The sequence below is a fragment of the Xyrauchen texanus genome, chromosome 7, assembly GCF_025860055.1.
Source record: "Xyrauchen texanus isolate HMW12.3.18 chromosome 7, RBS_HiC_50CHRs, whole genome shotgun sequence".
Taxonomy (NCBI): domain Eukaryota; kingdom Metazoa; phylum Chordata; class Actinopteri; order Cypriniformes; family Catostomidae; genus Xyrauchen; species Xyrauchen texanus.
Genome location: NC_068282.1, coordinates 16,914,326 through 16,940,932, shown reverse-complemented (window position 1 = coordinate 16,940,932; position 26,607 = coordinate 16,914,326). Strand labels below are relative to the sequence as shown.

At 41.3% G+C, this 26,607-nt stretch overlaps 1 protein-coding gene across 2 annotated transcripts in view; it reads right to left on the bottom strand.

Annotated features, from left to right (window-relative positions):
• LOC127646424 (gamma-aminobutyric acid receptor subunit gamma-3-like) overlaps positions 1-26,607 on the bottom strand; it is a 256,679-nt gene that overhangs the window by 46,868 nt on the left and 183,204 nt on the right. For both annotated transcript variants that reach the window (XM_052130068.1, XM_052130070.1), the window contains exon 4: positions 333-553. In XM_052130068.1, the coding sequence (XP_051986028.1) occupies positions 333-553 (221 nt within the window). The remainder of the gene's footprint in view (positions 1-332; positions 554-26,607) is intronic.

The following is a 26,607-nucleotide window of genomic DNA, read 5'->3' as shown; positions in this document are numbered from 1 at the left end:
CGTGGGGTGGGGTGGGGTGGGGGTATTCATTTTTAAACAAAATGATTAAACAAAAATCAAGCCATATAGTGTTTTTCCTATTTCACTTCAAATAATATCCCTCGTTCAAAGCATAATTTATATTACGTATTGTACATGGACGGACCTACACAAACCAATTTGCTAACCAGCCAACCACATTTCTTTTCTTTTTTTTTTTTTCATTGACTGGTTAATTTGAAGTAAAAAAATTAAATGCAAACATACAATGTTATGCATATACCAATTCATATTTCATCCTTTTTCATCAGTCAGTTTTACTATCAAATATCTGATGATTAAGAATGGCTTACCTCAGAGTGTAAAGTATTTTTCCATCATTCCATATTCTAAGTAGCTGATTGGGTGTAGTAATCCAATGTGAATCTGCACTCTTGGAATTTCTGAAGATCGTGTCTGGAAGCCAAATGAGTCCAACCATATTACTGTTCAAAGTCAGTATTTTCATTGTGCTGTTATGTCTGAGTCGGCTGTCTGTCCATGTCTGGGCAAAAATTATGTCAATCTGGTACTCCTGTGGAAAAAATAAACATGTATCAAAGAACAAGAATATTTATCTAAATTATGTTTTACCAACAATGAAAATTGTACAAACACAAATGTCATTAACATGTATCATGTATTCTTTTTAATTAATAATTACAAATGAAATACAAATTGACAGTGCTAAATATAAAGCTTAATAAATAATACATTGTAGTTCCCAGTCATCACTTTTTAACTACGAATATATTACTCTACTCCATAATTAAATGTTATTTTCTACTTACTGAATTACCTAATCTAATACATCTCTGACTTTAACTCTCTTCTTTTGCACTTTTAACACAATCTCACAGTAATTTATTCCTAAATAGCTCTGATGAGTGCAAACACACAGTCTTACAGCTCAAAATAGCTATTCATAGAATCAGTCCTTCTATTAATGCAAGCATAATTCAGTATTCAGTGATGGAGTGTCACCAATTCCTCTGTGGCTTGGATGGAGGTAAGAGTCAGCTTTAGATACTTTAACAAGGATTTTGAGGTTCTGGCAATGCAGATGCTTGCAGAAGGAACCATGGAATGTGATTGCGTTGACAGACAAAAAATCACACCTCATGGTTCACAAACTTTTAAAACATTGATTTCTTTGGCTTTATTTGTTAAACCGTCATAACAGGCTTAAAGATGGCCCCAAAGACTGGATGGGCACCTGTGGACACAGCTAATTAATGCATCTGACCCATGCAACCTGTCAGGAATAATGCCTAGTTACATTTAATTTTCATATGTTGAAAGCGCTGTGTGGAAACCATCTGATAATTTATATGATTTATTTGCAGCGTGTTTTTGGAGGTTATAAGCCTTTCGACCTTGCTTTTAGTGTACAGGAGGCATTTAGAGGATGGATCCTTTTAACTCAGCTAAAAGAGGTGAGGCAACAATAATTAAACAAAAACAGAATGAGGCCAGGGTTTACTAATAGCTCAACCACTGCTTCATACAAGCTCTTTGCCATTACAGTCTGAATTAGCCTGCAAAAAGAGTTAATTTTGAAATCAGATAATAGCATTAATACATTAATGATGGTACATTGAATCTTATGCTTGGACAACAATCCCAGGAGGTAAGTTTTAAAATTTTAGTGACCAAGTAAATGTTGCAAAATACATAATGGGGTTAAAACATTTTTTATAAACTGTATGGATTTTTAACATTCAAAACACGTGATAACTTGCCACAGTAAAAATGTGACTTGACAATGTGATGTGCCACCTTGCCCCATCCTGAAATGTGTGAAAATTACCCTTGTCTTGAGAACATTGTTGAACTTTTTTTTTCATTATATACTGTATGTGACCCTTGCCTGAATGTATGCCAACAGAGTTTTATTGTGTTCACTTGTTTACGAACACATAAATAACAATACAGTTATGTTAAGTTTCAAGAGCCAGTATTTTGAATGCAGGACTTTGACAGGGCCTCTTTAGTGTAAGAGTCACTGCATCTGAAATGGTGCATAAAAAGCTCAGAATCAATTTCCATTTCAAACATTCTTCACGATTAGAACTATTCTGTGGGAGTAGTCCAAAATAAGTGCATTCACATCAATGTGTTTGTGAATGTGTATTTGAAAAAGACAGTTCTTTTTTGGAGTGATTTGAGGTAGGAAGACTAATAGCCTCATTATCTATTCCAGCTTTGATGCCTGGATCCATCCCAAAGTCCAGCTAATTCCAGCCGTTTTAACTGGCCAGCCTTTAAGTGTGCTGACCCACTAAAATCTCCTTCAAACCTACACACAGATCTGATCAATGTGACCTCTGCTAACTTGATCCATGAGCAAGATAAATGTGGGCATAAGTGAACTACACAGAACAGACATTTTTTAAATGTCACAGCGGTATTGTACAGCATATATTTCTAAATTATGACTTTATTTATTTAAATAAATTTATGTTAGAGCTGTCAAAATGAATGCGTTTTCACATGCGATTACTTAAAAACTATGCAATTACCATTAATACAGCATTGTGTTGTGTCAGCTTGGAGTCATTACACTGACTCACACACCACTAACACATACAGCAGTGATTCGGTGTCAGTGATAAAGTGATGGGGAAAGGCTCTCTTCATGCAATTTGTTGTACAAAACAATGCTAAATAGAGCTTGTGACAGAAATAAAGTATTTTTCAGTCTAAGTAAGGTGCATTTTAATTACCACAGAAGCACTATCACTAAAATGTAGATTGAGACATTTTTGTCTGCAAGTGCTTTTCATGTGGAGTTCAAAGCGGTGCTTGACTCTAGTCACTAGGCGACTCATGAACACGGCTTCACGATACTGTAACACAGCAGTGCAAAGTCTGCCAGCTGTGTGACTTAATCATGATTTAAACATTTAATCGACTGACAGCATTCATTTGAATACATACGTTCTGAGTTTCTTAGCACAATTCACACAACAGCAGGATACGTCTAGGTTACTGTTGTAACCTCCGTTCCCTGATGGAGGGAACGAGACGTTGTGTCCTCCCGGCCACGTCGCTGAACCGAGCCACTGTTATGGTCGAACCTCATTGTCGGCTCCTCAGGTAAAATCCTGAATGAACAGATGCATTTCTCTCCCTTTATACCCGTATGTCCAGGGTGGGACATGCAAATTTTGTCTGCCAATATCTCATTGGCCTTTTCTCAAGTTCAGTGATGCGCGAGGCTCTCAAGAGAGACCCCTATTGTCGCTTCTTCGACACAACGTCGAAGTGAGCGACGGACGGGGAAGAGTTGTTAGTCCTGTTTGGAGTGTATTTTCACACACATTTCAGTTAGACTCTATTAAGTTTTCAGGGCTCACTACTATATTCTGTTCATTTGTGCTGTTTAAATAGCTATACTTTAAAAGAAGGAGGTGCAACATTCACTCTATCAGTGAAATATGAGCTTCAACTTTATTTGATTAAAACTTGCATGAATTTTCAGCCACCCTTAGGGCCTTTATCAGACTGAATAGTACCACAGTTTATAACAAGTTGTCTGCTATCACTTTGACATACATGTAGCGTGAGGCATGGGCTTTGCGGGTTTTCTTTGCTGTCAATCACTTATGTTGGAGCTGTCAACCTCTCTCTGACAGAAAACTATTGGGTAATGTGCAGTCAGAGAGTGACAGTAAACTCCTGCTAAGTTTTTGGGTGGAGAAGAACAGAATATGATGGATTCAGATAATTTTTCGACAGAATACCTGAGGGGATTAAAGAAGTGGGAGTTGCCCAAAATAATTTAGAATGCAATTTAAATAATTGAAAAGACAATAAAAACAATAGTCCCAAAACTGCACACTTCTGCACCATTCTACGCCATTTTGTGGTATAAGTAGTGCGAGTAGTATGTTAAAACTGAAAATGCATTAAAAGGAGTGTACTACGAGTAACTGGATGATGCACTTCTTCAACCGTTAAAACGGAGTGTGGAATGTTAGGCATTTAATAAACTTTTTTAATAAACTCTCAAAATTGTTTTCAAACTCAGTGCTCACGGCTTGCCGTACATAGCTGCAGAAGCAGAGTTAACAGGCTGCAATGCTGGTCTGACAAATCAATTGTAAATAATGGAGAATGAGGCAACTAGCGAAACTTAATGTTTTACCATAACCCCACGCTGTGTGAAAATGTTCATTATTTTAGATACAGATTATTCACATGCTTTGGAAACGTCACTTATATCAGCTGTTAATGTCGAATGCTTCCTAGTATATTACAGTTTAAAAATTCATACACTACACACTGCTGAATGCATATTGTGTAGTGTGTAGTGTAAGTGTATATACTGCGTCATTTGGGACACAGCTTAAGTCTTTATATTTACTATTGCTATCTGTCATTATGGTTACAAGCATTACTCAAGGCTACCGCAAGCTAGAGAAAAGAATTGACTTCAGTTATCTTTCTAGACAGATATAATTTGATTTGCTCCTACCTGCTGTAGTATATACAGGACAATTTCCTATGTACTACATTTACATTTATGCATTTGGCAGATGCTTTTATCCAAAGCGACTTACAGTGCAATTGTTACAGGGACAATCCCCCAGAACAACCTGGAGTTAAGTGCCTTGCTCAAGGACACAATGGTGGTGGCTGTGGGGTTCGAACCAGTGACCTTCTGATTAACAGCCCTGTGCTTTAGCCACTTCGCCACCACCACTCATGTACTAACTTACACCTGTTAGTAAATAAATGTTTGTCAACCCCAAACACTGGCTGTGAGAATGTAACCTTAGTGGCATTTCTTACTTTATTAATAATAATAATCTGCACTGGGATTGTACCGCTTCAAAATTAATTTTAGTTGTCACGAACCAACCATCCATGTACCTGCACTACCCTACCTCACAGTCATTTGACCTTTTGCTATCTTTTCCCAAAAGGTGTGGCTCTTCATTATAATACCAGTCTAATTTACCACAAGTCAGTGGGCAAGAGAGCCATCAGGTCATAATTGTGATCTTTTGTTCTTGTAGACAAAGGGAGTTCATGGGGAAGAAGCACAGAACATCACTTCAGGTCCAATCTCCATCCAAGACAAATTGTGTTGAGTGCCAGTATAAACAGAACTAATGTGAGGTGATTCCATTACATTCCATACATCTGGACAAAACAATGGACAGGGAAAATTATCATGTGCATGTCTGAGTGCGTGTGTATCGTTTACCTGTCCATATCTGTCCAAAGATGTCTGTTGCCATTTTACCAGCAAAAAGTAAAATTAAGCACCTTGTTATTTTTGAAGAGAAACATTAGGATGATTCCACATATTAAATCCAGTATAAAAATATTTTTTTGTAGTTGTTTAATAGTCCCAGACTATCACAGTCATTGTGCTGGTTGACAATCTGTTAAATTAATTAGGTTTTGAAGTGCTGCTTCAAAGCTGCGGGCCAGCATCAAAAGATGAATTTTTTTTAACTTTTAATTGAGCATGCAGGGAACAATTCAAATAAGCTTTATTGATGTAATAAACAAGGATTGACATTGTCAACACATTATAGAATGGAAAGTTCTGACTGTACATTCTGAACGTATGCGCCATGAAGCCATTGTAAAATTATTATAAACATACACCTGTGACTGCAAACTCTATAGGAATGCAGCAAGCTGCTACATTGCCACTGGTATGTTACAGTGATTTTACCATTGGTTATGCATCACGTTGGGTCTAAGAACATCCCTTAATGTAGTAAAATCAGTATTAAGCACTATACTACCTTAGTAAACATAACACTCACAATGAAGGTATCAATAAAAGTTACTTGTACTATGATGCATTTCAATGCACGTCTTTGTGCATAATTCCAAGGGACTAGGAAATAAATGGTGAAATCTGGGAAAAGGTTTTTTATATCCCAATGGATGTCCTTATTATAAGGCAAGCGCTAACATACTCAAAAAGATGCGCTTGAAGAAACAATTTATTATATTTTTAAGAACAGACAAAAGAAAAGCCATCAGTGCCCATGTCTGATTCGCTGTTTGTTCAGAGGCGTGCAAAGGGACCCTATCTCATGAAACAAGTGCATGTAAAGAGTTATCACTCTTTTTTCTCTGTTTTATTCAACTGAAAACGTCTAGGTTACGGATGTAACCTCCGTTCCCTGATGGAGGGAACGAGACGTTGTGTCAGAGAAGCGACACTAGGGGTCTCTCTTGAGCACCGAATATACCTCTGATCTATGAAAAAGGCCAATGAGAAGTTGGCAGCTAGTAGTTGCATACCCCGCCCCCGGACATACGTGTATAAAGGCAGGAAATACTAGAGTTCATTCAGGATTTTTCTGAGGAGCTGGAAATGGTCCGGCCACTACAGCGGCTCGGCTCAGCGACGTGGCTGGGAAGACACCATCATTAGTGATTGACAGCAAAGAATAACCCGCAAAGCCCATGCCTCACGCTACATGTATGTCAAAGTGATAGCAGACATCTTGTTATAAACTGTGGTACTATTCACTCTGATAAAGGCCCTAAGGGTGGCTGAAAATTCATGCAAGTTTTAATCAAATAAAGTTGAAGCTCAAATTTCACTGATAGAGTGAATGTTGCACCTCCTTCTTTTAAAGTATAGCTATTTAAACAGCACAAATGAACAGAATATAGTAGTGAGCCCTGAAAACTTAAGAGAGTCTAACTGACCATCAGGGAGCGGATGTTACATCTGTAACATAGACGTTACCCGTCTGTCGCTCTCTTCAACGTTGTGTCGGAGAAGCGACACTAGGGGTCCAATTTAAATCACGCCATGTGCTGAGCCGTGTACGTGTTCTGCTGACACAAGAGCGGGCAGGTGTTTTACGTGCCAAGAAGACTTGCTGTATCAGACTGCACGTACCCTTCCCCAATGCCCCAAAAAAGTCATCGGAGTTCTTCTGGCTACCCTAGACAGGGGAACAAGGCGACGCTGGGCCTCTTTTCTCTCTATGTTTCTCGCATAGTGCAATAGACGCATGGGGCCCTTACATGCATCGAGGGAAGGGGATCTTACCCAATTCCTATTCTTTCAGGGGGAAAAGACCCTGCGGAGACCACACCTACCCGGCAGGGAGGTAAAGTGGTGAATACATCACATGTGTTTTTAGGCGACACGTGGGAGTGGCCCGGTGGTAGATCCAGCCTCAGCAAGGGGGAGTTGCTACAACACGGCGACCGGAGGGCAGCCGGAACTGCCATAGGAAAATGCGGGTCTGCTTCGTAAGGGGACCGTATCGTGGAGAATAAACACAGGGGGAGTCCGAATAAGAGTCCTCACCCAGTGGAGCACCTATTCCAGTACAGGGTAGATTGAGTACCCGCAGTGGATTGGGTCGGCAAGTTCCTCTGCTGAACTGCGGACCCATGAGTGCTAGGGAGGAATCGACCAGGGATTCGAGGAGTGGAATCTCCTTGGAAAAAAGACGCACAATTTTACCTCAACCGAGGGAAAGGTCGCTATATGCAAAGCGATTCACCTGCCAGCCCATCAGCGTGTTACAGAGTTCTACTGGCTCGGACCTGAGAAAACATGGGATGAAACTGCCTCAACACTGAGATTGTAATATCTCGTAAAGGTGTTGGGTGTCGCCCAACCCGCTGCTCTACAAATGTCTGCCAGGGAGTTACCCCTGGCCAGTGCCCACGAGGACGCAATACTCCTTGTTGAGTGAGCTCGGACCCGCGGGGGGGGGCACGGCCTGGTCTGGATGGGCGAGTCGTGACATGTGGTGGGAGCGTACGCTGCCTTGGCAATTTATGTACGCTACCGCAGTGGTGCTGTCTGACCTGACTAGGACATGTTTGTCTCGAATTAATGGGAGAAACTTCCGCAGGGCAAATAAAACAGTCATCAACTCTAGGTAATTGATATTCCAGCACAGTGGGGCCCCTCTCCAAAGGCCCGCAGCTGCGTGCCCATTGCACACGGCGCCCAACCCACTCTAGAGGTGTCGGTAGTGACCAGGACGCATCGGGACACCTGCTGCAGGGGCAAACCTGCCCGTAGAAAGCAGAGGTCTTTCCAGGGTTTGAGTGTCTGGTGGCAGGCCACTCAGATTGTCACACGTTGCGTGCCGCGGCGCCATGCTCATCTCGGACTCGAGTCTGAAGCCAGTGCTGAAGTGGTATCATATGCATAAACCCCAGCGGCATGCGTGTGGCGGAGGATGATATATGCCCCAGGAGCCTTTGGAAGAGTTTTAGAGTGACCGTTGTGCTGGCTTGAATTTGGCGAGGCATTTCAGCACCGACTCCGCACGCTCGTTGGTTACACGTGCGGACATTGAGACTGTGTCTAACTCCATGCCGAGAAAAGAGATGCTCTGAACCGGGGTGAGCTTGCTCTTTTCTCGGTTGATCTGAAGCCCCAAGTGGCTGAGGTGCTTGAGCACCTGGTCTCTGTGAGCGCATAGTAACTCTCGGGAGTGGGCCAGTATGAGCCAGTCATCGAGGTAATTGAGTATGCAGATGCCGGCTTCTCGGAGCGGGGCAAGAGCTGCCTCTGTGACTTTCGTGGGGAGGACTTTGTACTGGAATGCCTGGCCATTGAACGAAAACCGTTGGAAGGGTCTTTGTTGTGGCAGAATTGAGACGTGGAGTCTTTCGAGTCTTTGAGTTAAAGATTAGCAATCTCCACGCGCAGGGATTTGGCATGTTCACCGTGTACTGCGGTAAAGCGGACGCCCACGAAGGGGGGAGGGGGCTTGGCAAACTGAATTGCGTAACCGAGTCGGATGGTCCGGGCCAGCCAGTGTGACGGGTTGGGAAGTGAGAGCCACGCATCCCATCTCCGTGCTAGGGGCACCAAGGGGACGAGTATTTTTTACGTACCCGGCGGGGCTTCGCAGGGAGGCGGAGCAGGTAGTATACCGTCGGGAGGCGAGGACGCGTCTCTGGCGCTGAGAAAAGACTCAAAACACTTACCTTGCTCCGCACATCCGGCAGGGGGCGGGTTAGTGACTGAGGAGGAGGTCCTGTAGTGGCGTCTTCTGGACTTGTCAGAACCGGCCAGCCAGGGGACAGTTGTGGGGCTGAAGGCGGAACCATCCACAAACGCAGCCTTGGTGTGATTGCTACCCAGACACACGAGACAATGCCTGTGGCCGTCTGAAGCGGAGAGCACTCTACCGCATCCAGGAACTACACAGGGGCGGAAGGGCATCTTTATAAAGATGCGTCCTGAAAAGGACGTTCAACGCCGCTGTGTATAGCTTTTTTAGAGAAAATCAATAATAACTCTCTTAGAGTTTGGTTTCTGCACTGTCGAAGCGCCGAGGGCCAATTGCACTGCCGTGCAAGATGGAGAAATCGCCGCTGTAATGCGCCGTCAATCCAACAGCATGCAGAGCGTCAGAGGAATACTGGAACTGGTGTTATCTCACGTGAACAGCATGCACAACCATCGGCTGCGAAGAAATTTTCTGAATGAACTCTAGTATTTCCTCGCCTTTACACCCGTATGTCCGGGGCGGGGTATACAAATACTAGCTGCCAACTTCTCATTGGCCTTTTTTCATAGATTAGAGGTATATTCAGTGCTCAAGAGAGACCCTTAGTGTAGCTTCTCCGACACAACGTCGAAGAGAGCGACAGACGGGGAACAGTTTGGAAGAATAATGTTTTATATGAGAATGCTGTACATGATCTCCGATCATCTCGTAAGGTACTGTGAGTTTCACTTTATTTCCACAGAGCAGTTCGCTCATTCGCATTGTGAATGCAACTCTGCTGGTTCAGTAATATATACAGTTATCTTTGTATTAAAGAAATAATGCCAAAAAAAATGTAATCATAAAGTAAATCAAGACACATTCACCTTGAACCAAAAATGTAGTTCTATTTTATTTTTTTTAGGCAACATTAACTGTATTAACAAACGCAATACAAACATATTCGATAATAACACACATTTGGCAATAGTCATTTAGTTAAAGTCTTCAAAAGTCATAATCGTTATGAGAGCACTTGGATTTCATAACAAGTAATTCTGTAAATTTTATACTACTTGTCATGTTTTAAATAAAGTGTTGTGACTGCAAATCTGCCTCTTATGTTTTTAAATAGCCAACACATGGTTATGGCATATTGTTGCATACTGGTATAGGTTTAGAAAAGGCACACACAAATTTAGAGGCAATGTCGGGTAATTTCAAACTTGTTGCGCTACAAAACATGAGATTAATCGTGAATCATTTTAATTTACTGACAACACTCAAACATTTTAACAGTAATTTTACATATTAATCTTTCTGGATAATGAAATGATAACAAAACGATTTATACCTTTCCTTGTTGTTTTTTTAATGTCTGATGAAATTAGAGGTAGTGGTGGTTGTATCTGATATTTTTGCTTTGCATATTTTCATACGTTTTGTATTCACACGGTCCAATGTGAAATTGTTATAGCCAAAGGAGACTTTATTGGGAACTTGACAATCATCTGTCATTTTGGCGCGTTGTGATTCTGGTGGGTTTACATTTTTGCATATGAATTAATTGATGTCGCAAAATCTTTTTTTTTTTTTTAATGTATTTGGCAGACGCTTTTATCCAAAGCGGCTTACAGTACAGTGCACTTATTACAGGGACAATCCCCCAGAAGCAACCTGGAATTAAGTGCCTTGCTCAAGGACACAATGGTGGTGGCCAAGGGACTAGCGACCTTCTGATTAACAGTTATGTGCTTTAGCCCACTACGCCACCACCACTCACATAAACAATAGAGTCATGCAGTTCAAGTCAAGTCAAGTCTCGAGTTACTGGTTCTCAAGTCATAGTCAAGTCAAGTAATTTTCTTCATTTACTCAAGCAAGCCACAAGTCCTTAAATTTGCGAATCAAGTCATACTCGAGTGTAGTCATGTAACTCGAGTCCCCCACCTCTGGTATGTGACGAAGTTATCGTCACCATTGGGAACTTAGCTTTAGGTGCGGGTGTACACGTGATTCCGGTAGCATCGAGACATTACATCTACATACATGCCCCTCCCTAGAGCCTTACATACACAGATAAATATCACTTACACGTGTTGTCTTGTTTGATGTGATTTTCTTATCTTTGTGGCTTGTGTGGGTATAGTCGTTCTTCCGTGTTGCAGAGCTGCACCAGCCAAACTGAGTGGCCTAATGGTGAATGGTTATGACAGCATTGAACTGCATCATGCTTTTTTTTTGGTCTGCATTTGTTGTAAATATTACTTCACGTTTTGCATTAGTGCCCTGTAAAAAAAAAAAAAATCCATCTTGCACCAAAGTGCATCTGTGGGTTAAGCCATAATTTTCCAGAATTTTTTCCCCTTGAACATTTCCACATCTCCCAGTAGGCCTAAGTGGACTCATTCGTTGAAATTTGTGAGAATTTGGGTCCTCAAAGGCCAACCGTGTCACAGTTGGTTTCAGAAGTGTGATGGCTACCCACAATAGAGCGCCAAAGGGGAGAAAGACCGGCCTGCACTCCCAAGCAAAGGTGTAGATAAGGAGGAGATGGCCTGGGACTCTTTGGATACAGGTTGAAGTAGTTGATAATTTACCCGCCAACATGATCTTAGGAAGAGACCTGGGTTATTTGATCTAGCAAAGGCTAACACAGATTGTAAAAACATCTCCACATATGCAAATGTTGTTATGTCATTCCCTGATGTAACATGGGCCCAAGCCAAGGCTGGACTTCAGATGCTGCCAGACTTTGACGATAGACTGTTGCAGGGCAGGACAAAAGGCCCTAGAAAAACAAGCTGACAGCAGCGGATGGTGAGGTGTCTGGGAGCTCCAGTTATATTTAAAAGGCAGGACGAGACACTGAAACCTTTGTTTGTGAAATCAGTGTTTCAAAAGTGGGGCTAATCTATGTGATGAAAAGTATGTTGGGATAAATTATGAGTTGTATGTGCAAACTGGTGATGTTGCTCGCTTAATTGTTACAATGTCTTGTCGACCACTATTCCTACACCTTGCACACTCAGTCCCATGGACTGGTCACCTGGCACAACAGAAAACATAAACACGTATTATTTCATACTTTTATTGGCCAACCATGTACACTGACATTCAGACTTACTGCACCACCTGTCCCACTTGCCAAATGACCAGTGCTGTGCATCAGAAGGGCAGAGCACCATTACATCCACTGCCCCTCATCTCTAACCCTTTCTGCTGCATTGCTATGGACATTGTTGGGCCACTGGAAAAGAGAAGTAAGGGACATCAATACATCCTGTCATCTGCGATTATGCATCACGTTTCACAGAGGCCTTCCCACTGTGCATTATCACCACGCCCAAGATAATCCACACCATCACCCAGCTGTTCGCCAGGGTAGGCATCCCCAAGGAGATCTTAACAGATCAGGGAACGAACTTCACCTCCTGTCTGATGAGGCAACTCCATCAGGAACTGGGCACCACCGCTCTGAAGACCAGTCCTTACCACCCCCAGACTGACGATGCTGTGGAAATTCGTTGCAGACACAGGATGTGACTGGGATAAATGGCTGCCTTTCATTCTGTTCGCCTACAGAGAAGTTCCCCAAGCCTCGACCGGTTTCTCCACCTTTGAGTTGCTGTACGGCTGGCATGTCCAAGGATCACTGATCTGCTGCAGAAGGGATGGGAGGCCCCAGCAACTCATAGAGAAGAGAAAGGCATCATCCAGTTCATCCTGGAGATGAGGGGCCATCTCAAGCGCTACCAGGACCAAGCAAGGGAGAACCTGCAGCAAGCACAGCAAGAACAGAAAAGATGGAACGATCAACATGAGGCGCTTCGTCAATTCGAATGAGGGCAGAAGGTACTGTTACAGACCTCTGCAAACAAGTTATTGGCCAAGTGGCAGGGGCCATACACCATCACGAGGAAGCCAGTGACATACGAGGTTCACCACTCTGCTAAGGGAAAGTCTCACCAAGTTTACATGTCAACCTACTAAAAGAGTGGAAGGAACCACTCAGTAAGACCCCAGATACATCACTGCTGTTCAGAGAGGTAGAGGATGTAGAGGATGACGAGCCAGCTCCAGAGGCACAGCCACAGTCTTCGGTGGTGAACCACCTGGAGGAACCCTGGAGGGCTGAATTACAGACCTCTTTGACCAGTTGCCTGCCTTGTTCTGTCAGAGGTCTGGATGGACTGAGATGATCCACCAGACAGCAATCTCACTGACACACCCCTTCTAGACAGCAGCCTTTCTGGGTGCCAGAGAGATTGGTGGCTCCATTGAGGGAAGAAATTGAAGAGATTAAATGGCTGGGAGTGATAGAAACCTCCATGAGTGAATGGAGCAGTATGCTGGTCATAGTCTCGAAAAAAGATGGATCGTTATGGGTCTGCATTGATTTCTGCAAGCTTAATGCCCACTCCAAATTTTATGCCTACCCTATGCTCAGGAATGATGATCTGCTAAGGAGGATAGGACAGGCCCAGTTCATTACCACGCTGGAAGTGTTTAAGGGGTACTGGCAGGTGCCCTTTCATCCTGCCTCCAGAATGTACACTGCCTTTAGGATGCCGGTGGGGCCATTTCAGTTTGGGGCACCGGCTAACTTCCAGAGGTTACTGGTCTGTGTCCTCCAGGGCTGCGAAGAGTGGTCTGCTGCCTACCTTGATAATGTTGTGATTTACAGCATCACCTGGGCAGACTGCCTGAAAAATCTGCACCAGACCCTGGAGAAGATCCATGCAGCAGGCCTGACCTTAAATGCGATAAAATGCAAGTGGGTGCAACGGGAGACTAGCTACTCAGGGTACCATCAAGGTAACAGTGAGCTACGACTCCAGGTTGACAAAGTGGAGGCTATTTCATGCAGTCCTCAACCCAGGACAAAGAAAGAGGTACGAGAATGAGGTCTGAGTGGACTCATTCTTTGAGCTAATTTGTGAGAATGTGGGTCCACAAAGATCAACTGCATCACATAGAACATATACATAAAAAAATTATGGTATCCAAGGGTCATAAAGTGACATTCAGTAAAATGAAATATACGGCATTAAAACAAATGTAAATCTAAACAAGGTGGGCTAAATAAACAAATTACATGTGCAAAAAGATTACAAGATACACAAATTATGGGGAGAATTTACATTTTACGCAACTTTCTACTTTCCAACTTCCCTCACTCCCACATATTTCACCCCTTTACCTGGTACAGTCAAAATCAAAGGTGTCTTCCTTTAGAGGGCGTTTACCAGCAGTAAAAACAGAATTCTCCATTGGGCCATCTCCATCTCAAACAACATTTGTACATGAAAAGTATGCTTGTTTAAATCTATTAATTTCAAGGATTGGACCTAAAATAGAAATGGAAAGTCACCCGTGTAATCTCCAGAATAAAACAAATCTTTAAGCAGTAAACAAAAACTACTGTGATTGGTGCATGCTAAACAGCGCTGAAAAAAGTAACAGGTGTCACGTGACACCGCCATTTCTGTGCTGCTCCAGAGGAGGTGGGAAAATAATTTAAACATGTATTATGAGACTTTAATAGTAATTTAAATGAAATTACATATATAGTAATAGAAAATAGTTAGTATAATGTATAGTAAAAAATATTTTCTATGTGGTAAAATTGCCCATATTTTGGTGGGGATATTCAGATTTTCTAAAAGTTGGTAGGCACATGTCCATACCACCCTTACCAAAATCTCTGCCTATGCTCAGGAGACACATGTAACAGCAGGGCTAGTGCAGTTTGTCTTCATATAACGTCATTGCATACACATTCAATAATATTCTCAGGAAGTATTGCACAGTATTTCAGAGTGGAAATATTTAATTTGAAAAGTATGGGTTGACTTGAAGGAAATGTACTCATTACAGTAAATTGTCTGGCCCAGACGCTTGTGAGAAAGGAATCATTTTCTGCTCAGGCTTCTGTCGTGTCCACAAATGACCTGCATACAGATGAGTGATTTCCCTGAGCAGAGAGGCTCCCTCAGCTGTTCAGATCAGAATGAGTTAATTCCAGCATGCCTGACATGCACATGACGCCATTTGTGGTAATGACATCTCCCTGCTCTACTGTCCCACACACATACTTTCACATTTGATTTGTGTGTGAGTGCAACACAGTATCAGATTCATCGGGCCCCTTCTCCTGCAAAAGCTCTAATTAAATTCCTTGTGCCATTTATCATCTGAGAAAAAGAACATATATATAAAGGTCTGTTGAATGAATGATAAAATAGGCAAAGGCAGTGTTATGCAAGCTCTGGAACATTCATGAATACTCATGGGGTGGTATGGAGCAGCAGTAAATGAATATGGCATTTAGCCATGCTACGATCATAAGAGAGGGGCCACAGAAGGGCCCAGGTCTGAGGGGTTCCAAAGTGGTGGTTATACTCAGGGTTGAGAGGGTTACTTTTGAAATGTATTCCACAGATTACAGAATACATGCTGTAAAATATAATTTGTAACGTATTCCCAAAAAATGTTTTGATTATAAAAACTCTGGCAGTACAGTAAGACAAAATACACAAATACATTATCTTAAAAACCTAAATATCTTGTGCAGTGTTGTTTCTAAAACAAGATCAATCTAATTGACCTTGTTTTAAGGATTTGTAGATATTTTTACTGGAAAACAATAAAAAATTATGATAAAGAATACGATTTTTGCCCTAATATCAAAGGTCTTACTAGAAAAATAGAAATTATGATCCAACGAGAATTTTCTTGATAGAAAAATATGATTGTGCCTGGTAATATGTGCAAGACAAATGGCTAGAAATAGCATTTTAGCTTAGCGTAAGGCTGACAATTTACACAAGGTTTATTTCTATTTCTTCTTCTCCAAACTTACATTTCTGTCTGCTAGTATGAATGTAACATGTCATAAGAAAGTATTTAATCGCTGTTCAAATCCACTTTGGATCGCATCATTTATATGTATAAATACTTTTCATCTGAAAGGACTAAATTAAATGAAACAAAGGACAATAAAATTCAAAGTAATCTCTTCAGTAATCAAAACACTTTTTGAATGTCACTGTATTCTAATTACCAATGACTTAAATTGTAACTGTAATGGAATACAGTTATTTATATTTTGTAATTTAAATACATATTTCTGTTACATGTATTCCGTTACTCCCCAAACCTGCTTATACTTTTGTGCCAAATTCCATTAGGCTATTCATACTTGAGGTACACTTAGTATGTTAGCATTTACAGGTGCACTCAATAATTTCTCATTAAAAAAGTTTTACACTTAAATAAATTTATATTATTTTTGAAAATAATAAAATAAATAATGGAAAATGGAAAAAAGGGGTTAAAGGCCAAATAACCAAATGTTGTATTTGTTTTTATACCAAATGAGCATATTGCTGCAATGTGTACCACTAGTTTCAATAATTCAAATTGATATGAAACTAATTTTAGCTCTAAAAATAAAGGAGACACTGCAGCTAGCATATTCCCCTAGCTGACCCAACAATTCAGACCTTGCACTGACTGGAAGCAGCCCTCCACCTCACATACAGGTAAGTGATCAGAATGAGGATGTTAATCTTGTAGAGGAAGAACATGAGCATTATCCAACAGATTTACACTGCAAACAATTCAGGTTAATTGAAAGAAGACCAAGGTTAATTAGTCACTACTGCAAACAGTAATCACAGCCATCAATCTGACAAAATTCCCATGTAAATTTGCTTTCAGTAATTTACTGGATGGTATGATGCAGTCCTGTTTAAGTACCAAATAGAAGTTCCAAAATGAAATGTCATAATTTACTGACCCTCATGTTATTCCAAACAAAAATATGTTAGATATTAAGTTTGGTGGGGTGAGCAAGAGTCTTCCCAGGCCCGTGGCAGGTGTGATGGGAAGTGGACTAGCCTCTAGCCTGTAAGCCGTGACACTTGCTGATCTCCCCCGGTGACACGTCTAACTCACGCCGGGTTCTGAGGAGAGGGTATGGTGAAGCATCTAATTCGGCCGAACCCTCCCCACTCAGGTCCTGGGCGTGTGAGGATACCAGTGTGCACACATGGAGATTTGAAGCTGACTCCCAGAGGAGAGGTGCGCTCTACATTTTAATGACAGCGGTGATGAAGCATTATTTACATCAGGTATGCTTCATCTACCACTGTTGGAAAGAGAATTATTAACTATGCACCTCTTCTCACTCTACAGCCCACTCCCGTTATGGGCCTGGCTGAAGGACGGCCCTAAGAGGCAGGGCAACGATGATGAGAGTGAGGGTCAATCCACCACAGTATGATAATCTCTCATTGCATCTTTTATTTCATACAATGAAATTGAATGTTGACTGAGGCTGTCACTCTACCTAACATCTTTGTTTTCCATGGAATTCATTCATGTTTGACACAACAAGATGGTGACTAAATGATGAGAGCTTTTCAGGGTTACAGATGAAACTGCATAAGGGCCCAAAACGAAAATTGTTACACTGAATCAATAAATTGAGTATGTGAATGTCAGATAACTACTGGGAGCAAGGTTATGACGGAGCAAGTGCTTTGAGTAGCATAAAATGTAGATGTTCAGAAACATATCCTCAACAAAGAACCCAGTGCTATGTACATCCATATGGTATCACATAATGTGAACTTGGTGTTGAATGCTTGTTAACACATTAAAGATATCATACAGAGACATTACATTGTCTAAAACATATCCTTAAAAGATGGAAGCTTTCAAAGAACAACTTCAATTCAAAGACAAAACAGTAAAGGCCCAACACAATTAGCAATTATTCACTACAATTGAAAGTAAATGAAGTATTATTCCAGACACAAAAGGAACAAATAAAGATTTTAAAGCACACTCTTTGGGAGGCTGAACTGTACTTTTTACAGTAGTTCTCTAATAAATTACATTTTATTCATCCAATTACACAAAAGTTTCTTTCAATAAGTTTTTCGTTTATGTTTATAAAGCTAGGAAAACAAAACTGTGTTCTTATTAGAGCTGTCAAAATTAATGTGTTAATGCATGCTATTAATGTAAAATGCTTAATAAGATTTATTTTTTTATTTTTTTTTACGTGATTAATGTCTTTACCAAAATTACATTAGATTCTGACATTTTATTTAGCTCTGTGTGTGTAATAATACCGGTTGGAATAGAGTGGAAACTTTGCAATATGTCAGGGGATATTTTAATTACATACTACATTTTATACACACCACAAACACACACTACACTGATTCCATGTCAGTGTTCAAGTGATGGAGAAAATAACTATATTAACTCATAGTATTTTGTGTACAAAACAACCCAAATGGTCTTGTGATAATGTCCTGGTTACTTTCGTAATCTCTGTTTTCTGATGGAGGGAATGAGATGTTGTGTCGATGTAGTGACACTAGGAATAGCCATTGGTAGCCCCAAACACCTCTGTTCTTTGAGAAAAGGCCAATGGGAACTGGCGAGTGGAATTTGCAGGCCACTCCTCTGGACATACGGGTATAAAAGGAGCTCAAGAACCAATCATCAAAACGAGCAAGCTGGGGAATGGGAGGTCCGTGGGGTTACCCAGCGGAACGGCTCTCATTTGGTTCCCCAAATCACCCCCAGTGCTAACCGACGTGACCTTAAACCCATAGGTAGAATGACAGCGGCGGGGAGCCGCTGGGGTGGCTTTCACTCTGACAAAGGATAGTCACGACGCAACATTGCCATGGTCATGCTCTTGCAGTCCACGAATGCTGTCTCCACGTGGGCAACACCCAAGCACTTGAGACAGTGATCATAACCGTCGTAAGCAGAGAGATAACGACCACAACAAGGAATTACACACAGACAGAAAGGAATATTTATAAAGACGCTCTTAGTCAGTGCCACTCTTTTAGTAAGAAAATATACTTTTTATTGCAAGAATATGTCTGAATATATACATTACATGACAGTCAAAATCAAAACAAGATGCTTTCAGCATGTGCTTTTCATGTTGAGTTCAAAGCTGTGATTGATTGCAAATAACTGAAAAATCATGCGATTAATCGGGATTAAATGTTTGAATCGAATGACAGCACTAGTTCTTATTTTAACGCACATCTTTTTCAGTATATTTAGCATGACATTTAATGGTTTTACAATTCTGCAGTTTTGCAAAACTGTGAAATCAGACCTTAAACATGATTATAATAACAATTATATATACATTTAAGCAATATTAATATTACAAACTTTGAACAATTCCATTAAAAACAGCATAACAATACAGTATTTCTAATCATTTATTTTCAGTAAAAATATATAACCTGTGTACCAGAGAAAAGAGTTAAGGAAACAACAATGTATTCTCGGGAGGCTTTAGTAAACTCTTTAGACTAGTCAGTAGAAAAGTTATGTTTCCAACTGTGCTGCAGATGTGTGCTATGTCCCCTGAGTACACTATGCGCTACAAGGAACATAATTTATATTAAAAAGTCAACAAACGTGTCACATGGTAACTTTTAACCCCTTTTTGGTTAAAACCATTGACACCAATTCTAATATAATGTACAATGAGATGCTCACAATGTTGACAGCATTAGCATGATTTGTGAGGATTACAGTGTGCAATGTTTTTTGCTTGCTAAGGTGTCAAATTCTGCTTTTTAGTTTGACTAAAGATGGTTTAAAAATAATCATGTTGGATTAGCATTATAGTGTGCTTTTCAACTCTATTTGTAGATGATAACTGCCACAATCATTTATATCATGTGTAGTGAGTCCCTGATAGATCCCTGAAATGTCTTGAGACAATGATAATTAACACTTAGCATCCACTATGGCCTAATATTGAAGCTCGCTTTTTTTTCTCCTCATTCAAACTCTGAGAATTTACCTCCTGGTGAAAACATCTAGGGTTACGTATTCTAACACTTGTTCCCTGAAAAAAGCAGAACAGGATGCTGCACTGAGAAAAGCGCTTTAGGAACAATCCTACATATTTGTGACCAGCTGAAATATGTGTGTAACACGTCAATGAACATTGACCGGAATTTATAGCCTCAGTTGGTGTAATCATTGGATGCAACTGTGACCGGGCTATAAATGGACGCGCCACCAGTGTGTCGTCAGATATTTTTTCTGAAGAGCAGTCCTGGGGCATCCCAGTGCGGCAAAGAAACACAGCATCTCGTTCCGTTTTTTTCAGGGAACAAGGCTTACAATACGTAACCCGAGACGTTCCCTTTACAAAAAGCTTCACTTGGATGCTGCGCTGAGAAAAGCACTTTGGGAACGAGAATACCCTCACTGCCGCACTGAGGCTGTCCGGACCCCTACGGTTGTGAAGTGTGCTCACAAGAACGTGAGAGGTCTCAGACAAGAGCTTGAGATGTCGACTCAAGGACATAAGAGCCCGGAGCGAAGAGGTCCTCTTCTGCCCTGTAAAATCTCACCAGATTTGTTCCAAGTGGAGGGAGCCCTAGCACTTAAAATGGTCCCAATAACCTCAGGAGAAAGCCCTGTGTACCTCAGTTGGTACCCTACAGGGGCCAAGCATGAAAGGTTCCACAAATCGGGCAGGGGATGAAATGTTATCCTGTTACGTCCCGTTATCCGACATGCCAGAGATTCAGCAGACGTGAACGTGGACCTCCTTGATGGTTTATATAAGAGACTGCCGCTGTATTGCCCACCCGCACCAAGACATGGCAGCCTCTGGAGGAAGTATTTCAGGGCCAGAAATACAGCCATCAACTCGAGACAGTTACTGTGACAACTGAGCTGATGACCCTCCCATCCCCTTGAGCTGGACGACCACTTAAGACCGCTACCCAGCCCGTCAGGGAGGCGTCTGTCGTTAGCAGCCTGCGATGACGAGACGCACCTAGAGTGGGAGCCAAGGTAAGAAACCGGGGTCTGAACCACATAAAAAGGGAACGAAGCACGCAGCGCGTAACACTTATTAGCCCTAAGGGACTGGCCCTTGGATGAAATCCCCTGGCTTTTAGCCACAGCTGAAACGGTCTCATATGGAGAAGGCCCAAAGGGATCACCATGGATGCAGATGCCATGAGACCTAGTATTTGTTGATACTGGTGAACAGTGCAACCTTGACCTAGCCTGAGTTTTTTCAGGGTGTTCTGAATGGACGTGATACAAGCGGGAGACAACTGTGCCCGCATCGTGATTGAATTCCATACAACCCGCAGATAGGTGATTCCCCGGGTGGGAGAGTGAACGCTCTTTGACGTTGAGTCTCAGACCCGGAGAAACCAGATGAGCTAAGACAATATCCCTGTGCTAAACTGCCAGTTCTTGGAACTGCGCTAAGATCAGCCAGTCGTCTATGTAATTCAGAATGCGGATGCCCCGGAGTTGCGAAGGAGCCAGTGCTGCATCCATGCATTTCATGAATGTGCGGGTGATAGGGCTAGGCCGAATGGAAGAACCCGATACTGGAAGCCTTTGCCCCCGAAAGCGAACCTCAGGAACTTCCTGTGCTGTGGCGGAATTTCTATATGAAGATAAGCGTCCAAGAGATCGATGGTGACCAGCCAAATGTGATGTTGGGCTTGTGACACGATCGTCTTGATAGCTAGCATCTTGGACTTGAACACCCTGACTGGGCAGTTCAAGCTTTGAAGATCTAAGGTCAGACGCAACCCCCCACCCAGGGGCGAAAATTTCATCAAAATGTTGGGGGGGACAATAAACATAACAATTTTCAAGAGCAATTTTTGAAGGGGACACCAATAATATAGGCAAAATTGTACTTGCAAGGATACGTGTACACCGAGGAAAGCCTTAATACTATTATTAGTGTAGCATGGAGCTAAAACAGACAATATGGTGTCTAAAATGTACATCACTTAATATCAACTTCTTGTTTATTAAACTTGTATAAAATCAAAATCACATTTGTTATCATGCTGATATCTGGAGAAAAACTGCACTCTTCGTGTGATATTATATTAGATTAACTATATTAAATTATATAAACCGACTAAATCACAGTGAAAGCATTAAAATCTAAATGCGCACCCGGACTAGTCTAATCTACAAGACTAACGTTACATCACGTAGTGTATGCGTACACTCTATGGGTGTGTGTGTGAGTGGGGATATACTACTGTATTAAACAAGCTAGGTAAACGCATAGACTGTATTAAACAAGGGTAACGTTAAACGTTATAATCGCTAACATAGCAGACTGCATCAGTGACAAAAGTACATTGGTACACAAGTACACAATCATATATTTGTTTTTTGACATGATTTATTAATTACTCAGCATCATCTATATTAAAGAGAAAATAATAACTTCATCCGATGTTTAAAGTGAATAAAATAACATTGACTTACTGGAGATTTGACAACTACTCAAAAACGTTGTTCTTCTCTCCCGCCACCGGAATGTGTGTGTCGGTGGTGAGGTAAAAGGGGCGGAGGCAGTGGACCAAAGCACTGTGAGGCAAGGGAGGGGGGACTCAACATGTTTAAAACGTTTTTTTGTTGCCCCATTTGCATTTGTATTATTTTATTTCTTAAACAATTATTTTAAGAATATATAATTATATTATTTACAATACACATATTTTAATGATATTTTAGGGGGGGACAACCCTCAGATAGGGGGGCGCCTATGCCCCCACCCTTCTTGGGAACCAGTAAGTATTTGCTGTAATAACCTGACTCTTTCTCTGGAAGGGGAACATGTTCAATGGCCCCCTAGACCAAGAGATTTCACAGTTTTTTGCACTTTAGAAATGCCTGTTTAGAAATGCCTGTTTACAGTAGTGGGGACCACGCCGTTGAAACACAGAGGGAGGCGAGCGAACTGAATTCTGTAGCCCTTTTCTACTGTTCTTAGGACCCACAAAGTAGTATCTGGCAGAAGTTTCCACGCTGCCAGGTACTCTTGAGATGGTATTAATTTCAGACTTCCTGTTGAGGGGTGTTGAGTGTTCCGCGTCCTGGATTAAGGCAGGAAGCAACGGTACACCCAACTCTTTGTTGGAAGCCTCTGTCACCCGAAACACCAAAGGTGGCGGTAGTGAAGAGGTTTTGTGAGGGTATCAGGAGGGCCGAAGTGGATGGTACACACGCCCCGTCCCGAGGGGAATCACCCCCACAAGGCGGGTACAAAACCGTCAGGGTTTCTTTCTTTTAGAAATCTACCACCCTGAGGTCCTGCTTGGGGGACTGCTGAGGGCGATGAACCTGTCCCCAGTCTTTACGAGGGGGCGCACGACTCGGCATAATCTGCTTCTGAGCCTCCCTCCTAGCAGAGTCGGGCCAGGACTGGGTGGCCGAAGGCCACGTCCCCTGAGTGCAGCAAAGAAAAAACTGCCCGAAGGCTTGCTCATGGCTTTTTGCCTCTTGGAATCTGGAGATAACCATATTCATGGCGTCTCCGAAGAGACCAGAAGGTGAAACAGGGGCATAGCGTAGGAAAACTCCTTATCCCTGATGCACGAGAAAGCTCGTCGTGGAGGTCATCGAAGAAGGGAAGGGACTGATGAGGCATTCCCTTCCCCTGGCCACCAGACAGAAATCTCTCCTCTAATTTGGAGCGTTTGGGGGTCTCTTGATCACGTGGCCAGTCTAACTGTAGTCTGGCCACCGCAGTAACCACATCGAGTAACTCCTCAGAAGATTTCGAGTCGTGTTTGGAGTGCTCGGATGTGGGTAACTCAAAGTCCGCAGACTCAAGAGAATCAAGGTCCACTTCATGTACTGAAGAGGCTCCGGAGCGCGCTTCAAGATCACGAGAAGGACCAGCCGGCTCTGGGGAGAGAGCGAGCGAAAGGGACGAACCCGTCTCTCGCTCCTCAACCAGATCCATACAAGAGCCCCACGAATGAAGTGTGGGCGCCGGCTCTAGGAAGTAAGCAAGGCGAGCGCGAAGCATTTTGACCGAAAGTAGGTCGCAATGCGTGCACCCGCCCTGCCCCAACACGAGAGCAGCATGCTCTTCCCCCAAACAAACAAAACAAAACTGATGCGTGTCCCTGACAGTCATAGAACGTTGACAGGGAAACATGCATCGTTTGCTTTGATTCTCCAACATTTTTCCACCTTTATCTTTTCTTTTTTCTTTTCTTTTTTCTTTTATATATATATATATATATATATAAAAATTCAGGTTAATGTTCATTGACGTGTTACACACATATTTCAGCTGGTCACAAACATGTAGGATTGTTCCCAAAGCGCTTTTCTCAGCGCAGCATCCTAGTGAAGCTTTTTGTAAAGGGAACACACAAGTTAACACTAGAAGCACGGAGCCACTGTAACCTACGCTTAGCGTGACTTAAGGGGTCAGAAGACCGCGATTTCTGCTCATTTATTTGCGTTAACTTTGATCTATTGTTGCATACAATAGAATTTAATCTGTTATCTTGTTTAATCTGTTAATCTGTTTGAATTATTAATTAATTATCATTTAGCAAAGGCGTGCTTTGTCTTGTAATAAAAATTATTATAATATAATCGATAATAATTGTAGTGTATATAGTATAAATAATAATACTAATTTTTGTGCTGTTATTTGTAATTAAATCGTTGAATTCTTGACATCTTAACATGTATTTACATGGAATTAAGACGAAATAAAAGCATTCTTTTCTGTGCATGTGTTTACACGTACATGTGCTTATAATCTGTCATTACCTTGACTGTAATTAATAATCAATTATTAATAAAATACCATTCATGTATTTTCAGTCTTTAAAAAATTATTAATTATTAATTCTTTAAATCCAGATTTATTCTGTTTGCATTACCATTTCAGAATATTTAATAAGTCATTATTATGATCTTATTATTATACATATTATTATGATATAAAAACAATGATAATTATTATTTTGTTTGTGCGCAATTAAGTCCAGTTCTTCTTGAACAGATTTTGTGTTTATAAAAAAATGCTATATATATATATATATATATATATATATATATATATATATATATATATATATATATATATATATATATATATATATATAGTACAAAATGTATACATAGATACTTCCATTATTTTAATATATATCTATATTTTATTTAGTTATAAAATAATACACTTTACATATATACACTGCTGTGAATGCTGTGAGTGCCGTAGGTAATTACATCAGTGCTGATGTAGGGCCATATAGCATGATTGCAAGTGTGATATTGCTTACATACAACAGTTCAATGAACAAGTACATTTTAACAAAATTGGAAAAACTGAGTACAGTCATTTAAACACATTTGTGTATGGAACTACTTTATTACGAGACCAAAATCTGCCGTTGCTGGTTCAAAACAAATGATGCGTCCAAGTCTCCATTAGTAATTCAAAATGTTCACTTCAGAAATAGTATAATGTCTTGTGCTGTTTCTAACAAGTCAATGGATAAACAAGGATAGACGGATGGATGTGTGTGTTTGTCTGTGTGTGTGTGTGTGTGTGTGTTGTGTGTGAGAGAGAGAGAGAGAGAGAGAGAGAGCGTGTGCGATCACCTGTTGCCACACACAATCAGAGATGCTTATAGCTTTCTGAAGGTCAACTTTCTCAGTGGAATATAGATGTTCAAGCGGGGTATTCCTCTCTATTTCGGGGTAGCCAGTGCGCAAATGTCATACACTATAGAAACAGCCATGTCCTCCGCCATTTTAAACAGTATGTATCCAATGTGGAATCTCACAGAGCGCTGTTCTATGTAAACATTGACTAACGGATTCACTTTACATCACCAACTGGCTCATATTACACACAAAAATTATCTTTTGCCACCACCTGCTGGCTAACATATGTAATTTCAAAAATAAAGACAGTAACTCTTAACAAATGCACTGTGCTTACACTTTAGTTTAGAACAGCACGGAACGTCTCTAGTCCAATCAGATTCGAGGACTGTAACTAACTGTGGTGTGTATATATATATATATATATATATATACACACTCACCTAAAGGATTATTAGGAACACCTGTTCAATTTCTCATTAATGCAATTATCTAATCAACCAATCACATGGCAGTTGCTTCAATGCATTTAGGGGTGTGGTCCTGGTCAAGACAATCTCCTGAACTCCAAACTGAATGTCAGAATGGAAAAGAAAGGTGATTTAAGCAATTTTGAGCGTGGCATGGTTGTTGGTGCCAGACGGGCGGTCTGAGTATTTCACAATCTGCTCAGTTACTGGGATTTTCATGCACAACCATTTCTAGGGTTTACAAAGAATGGTGTGAAAAGGAAAAACATCCAGTATGCGGCAGTCCTGTGGGCTGAAAATGCCTTGTTGATGCTAGAGGTCAGAGGAGAATGGGCCGACTGATTCAAGCTGATAGAAGAGCAACTTTGCCTGAAATAACCACTTGTTACAACCGAGGTATGCAGCAAAGCATTTGTGAAGCCACAACACACACAACCTTGAGGCGGATGGGCTACAACAGCAGAAGACCCCACCGGGTACCACTCATCTCCACTACAAATAGGAAAAAGAGGCTACAATTTGCAAGAGCTCACCAAAATTGGACAGTTGAAGACTGGAAATATGTTGCCTGGTCTGATGAGTCTCGATTTCTGTTGAGACATTGAAATGGTAGAGTCAGAATTTGGCGTAAACAGAATGAGAACATGGATCCATCATGCCTTGTTACAACTGTGAAGGCT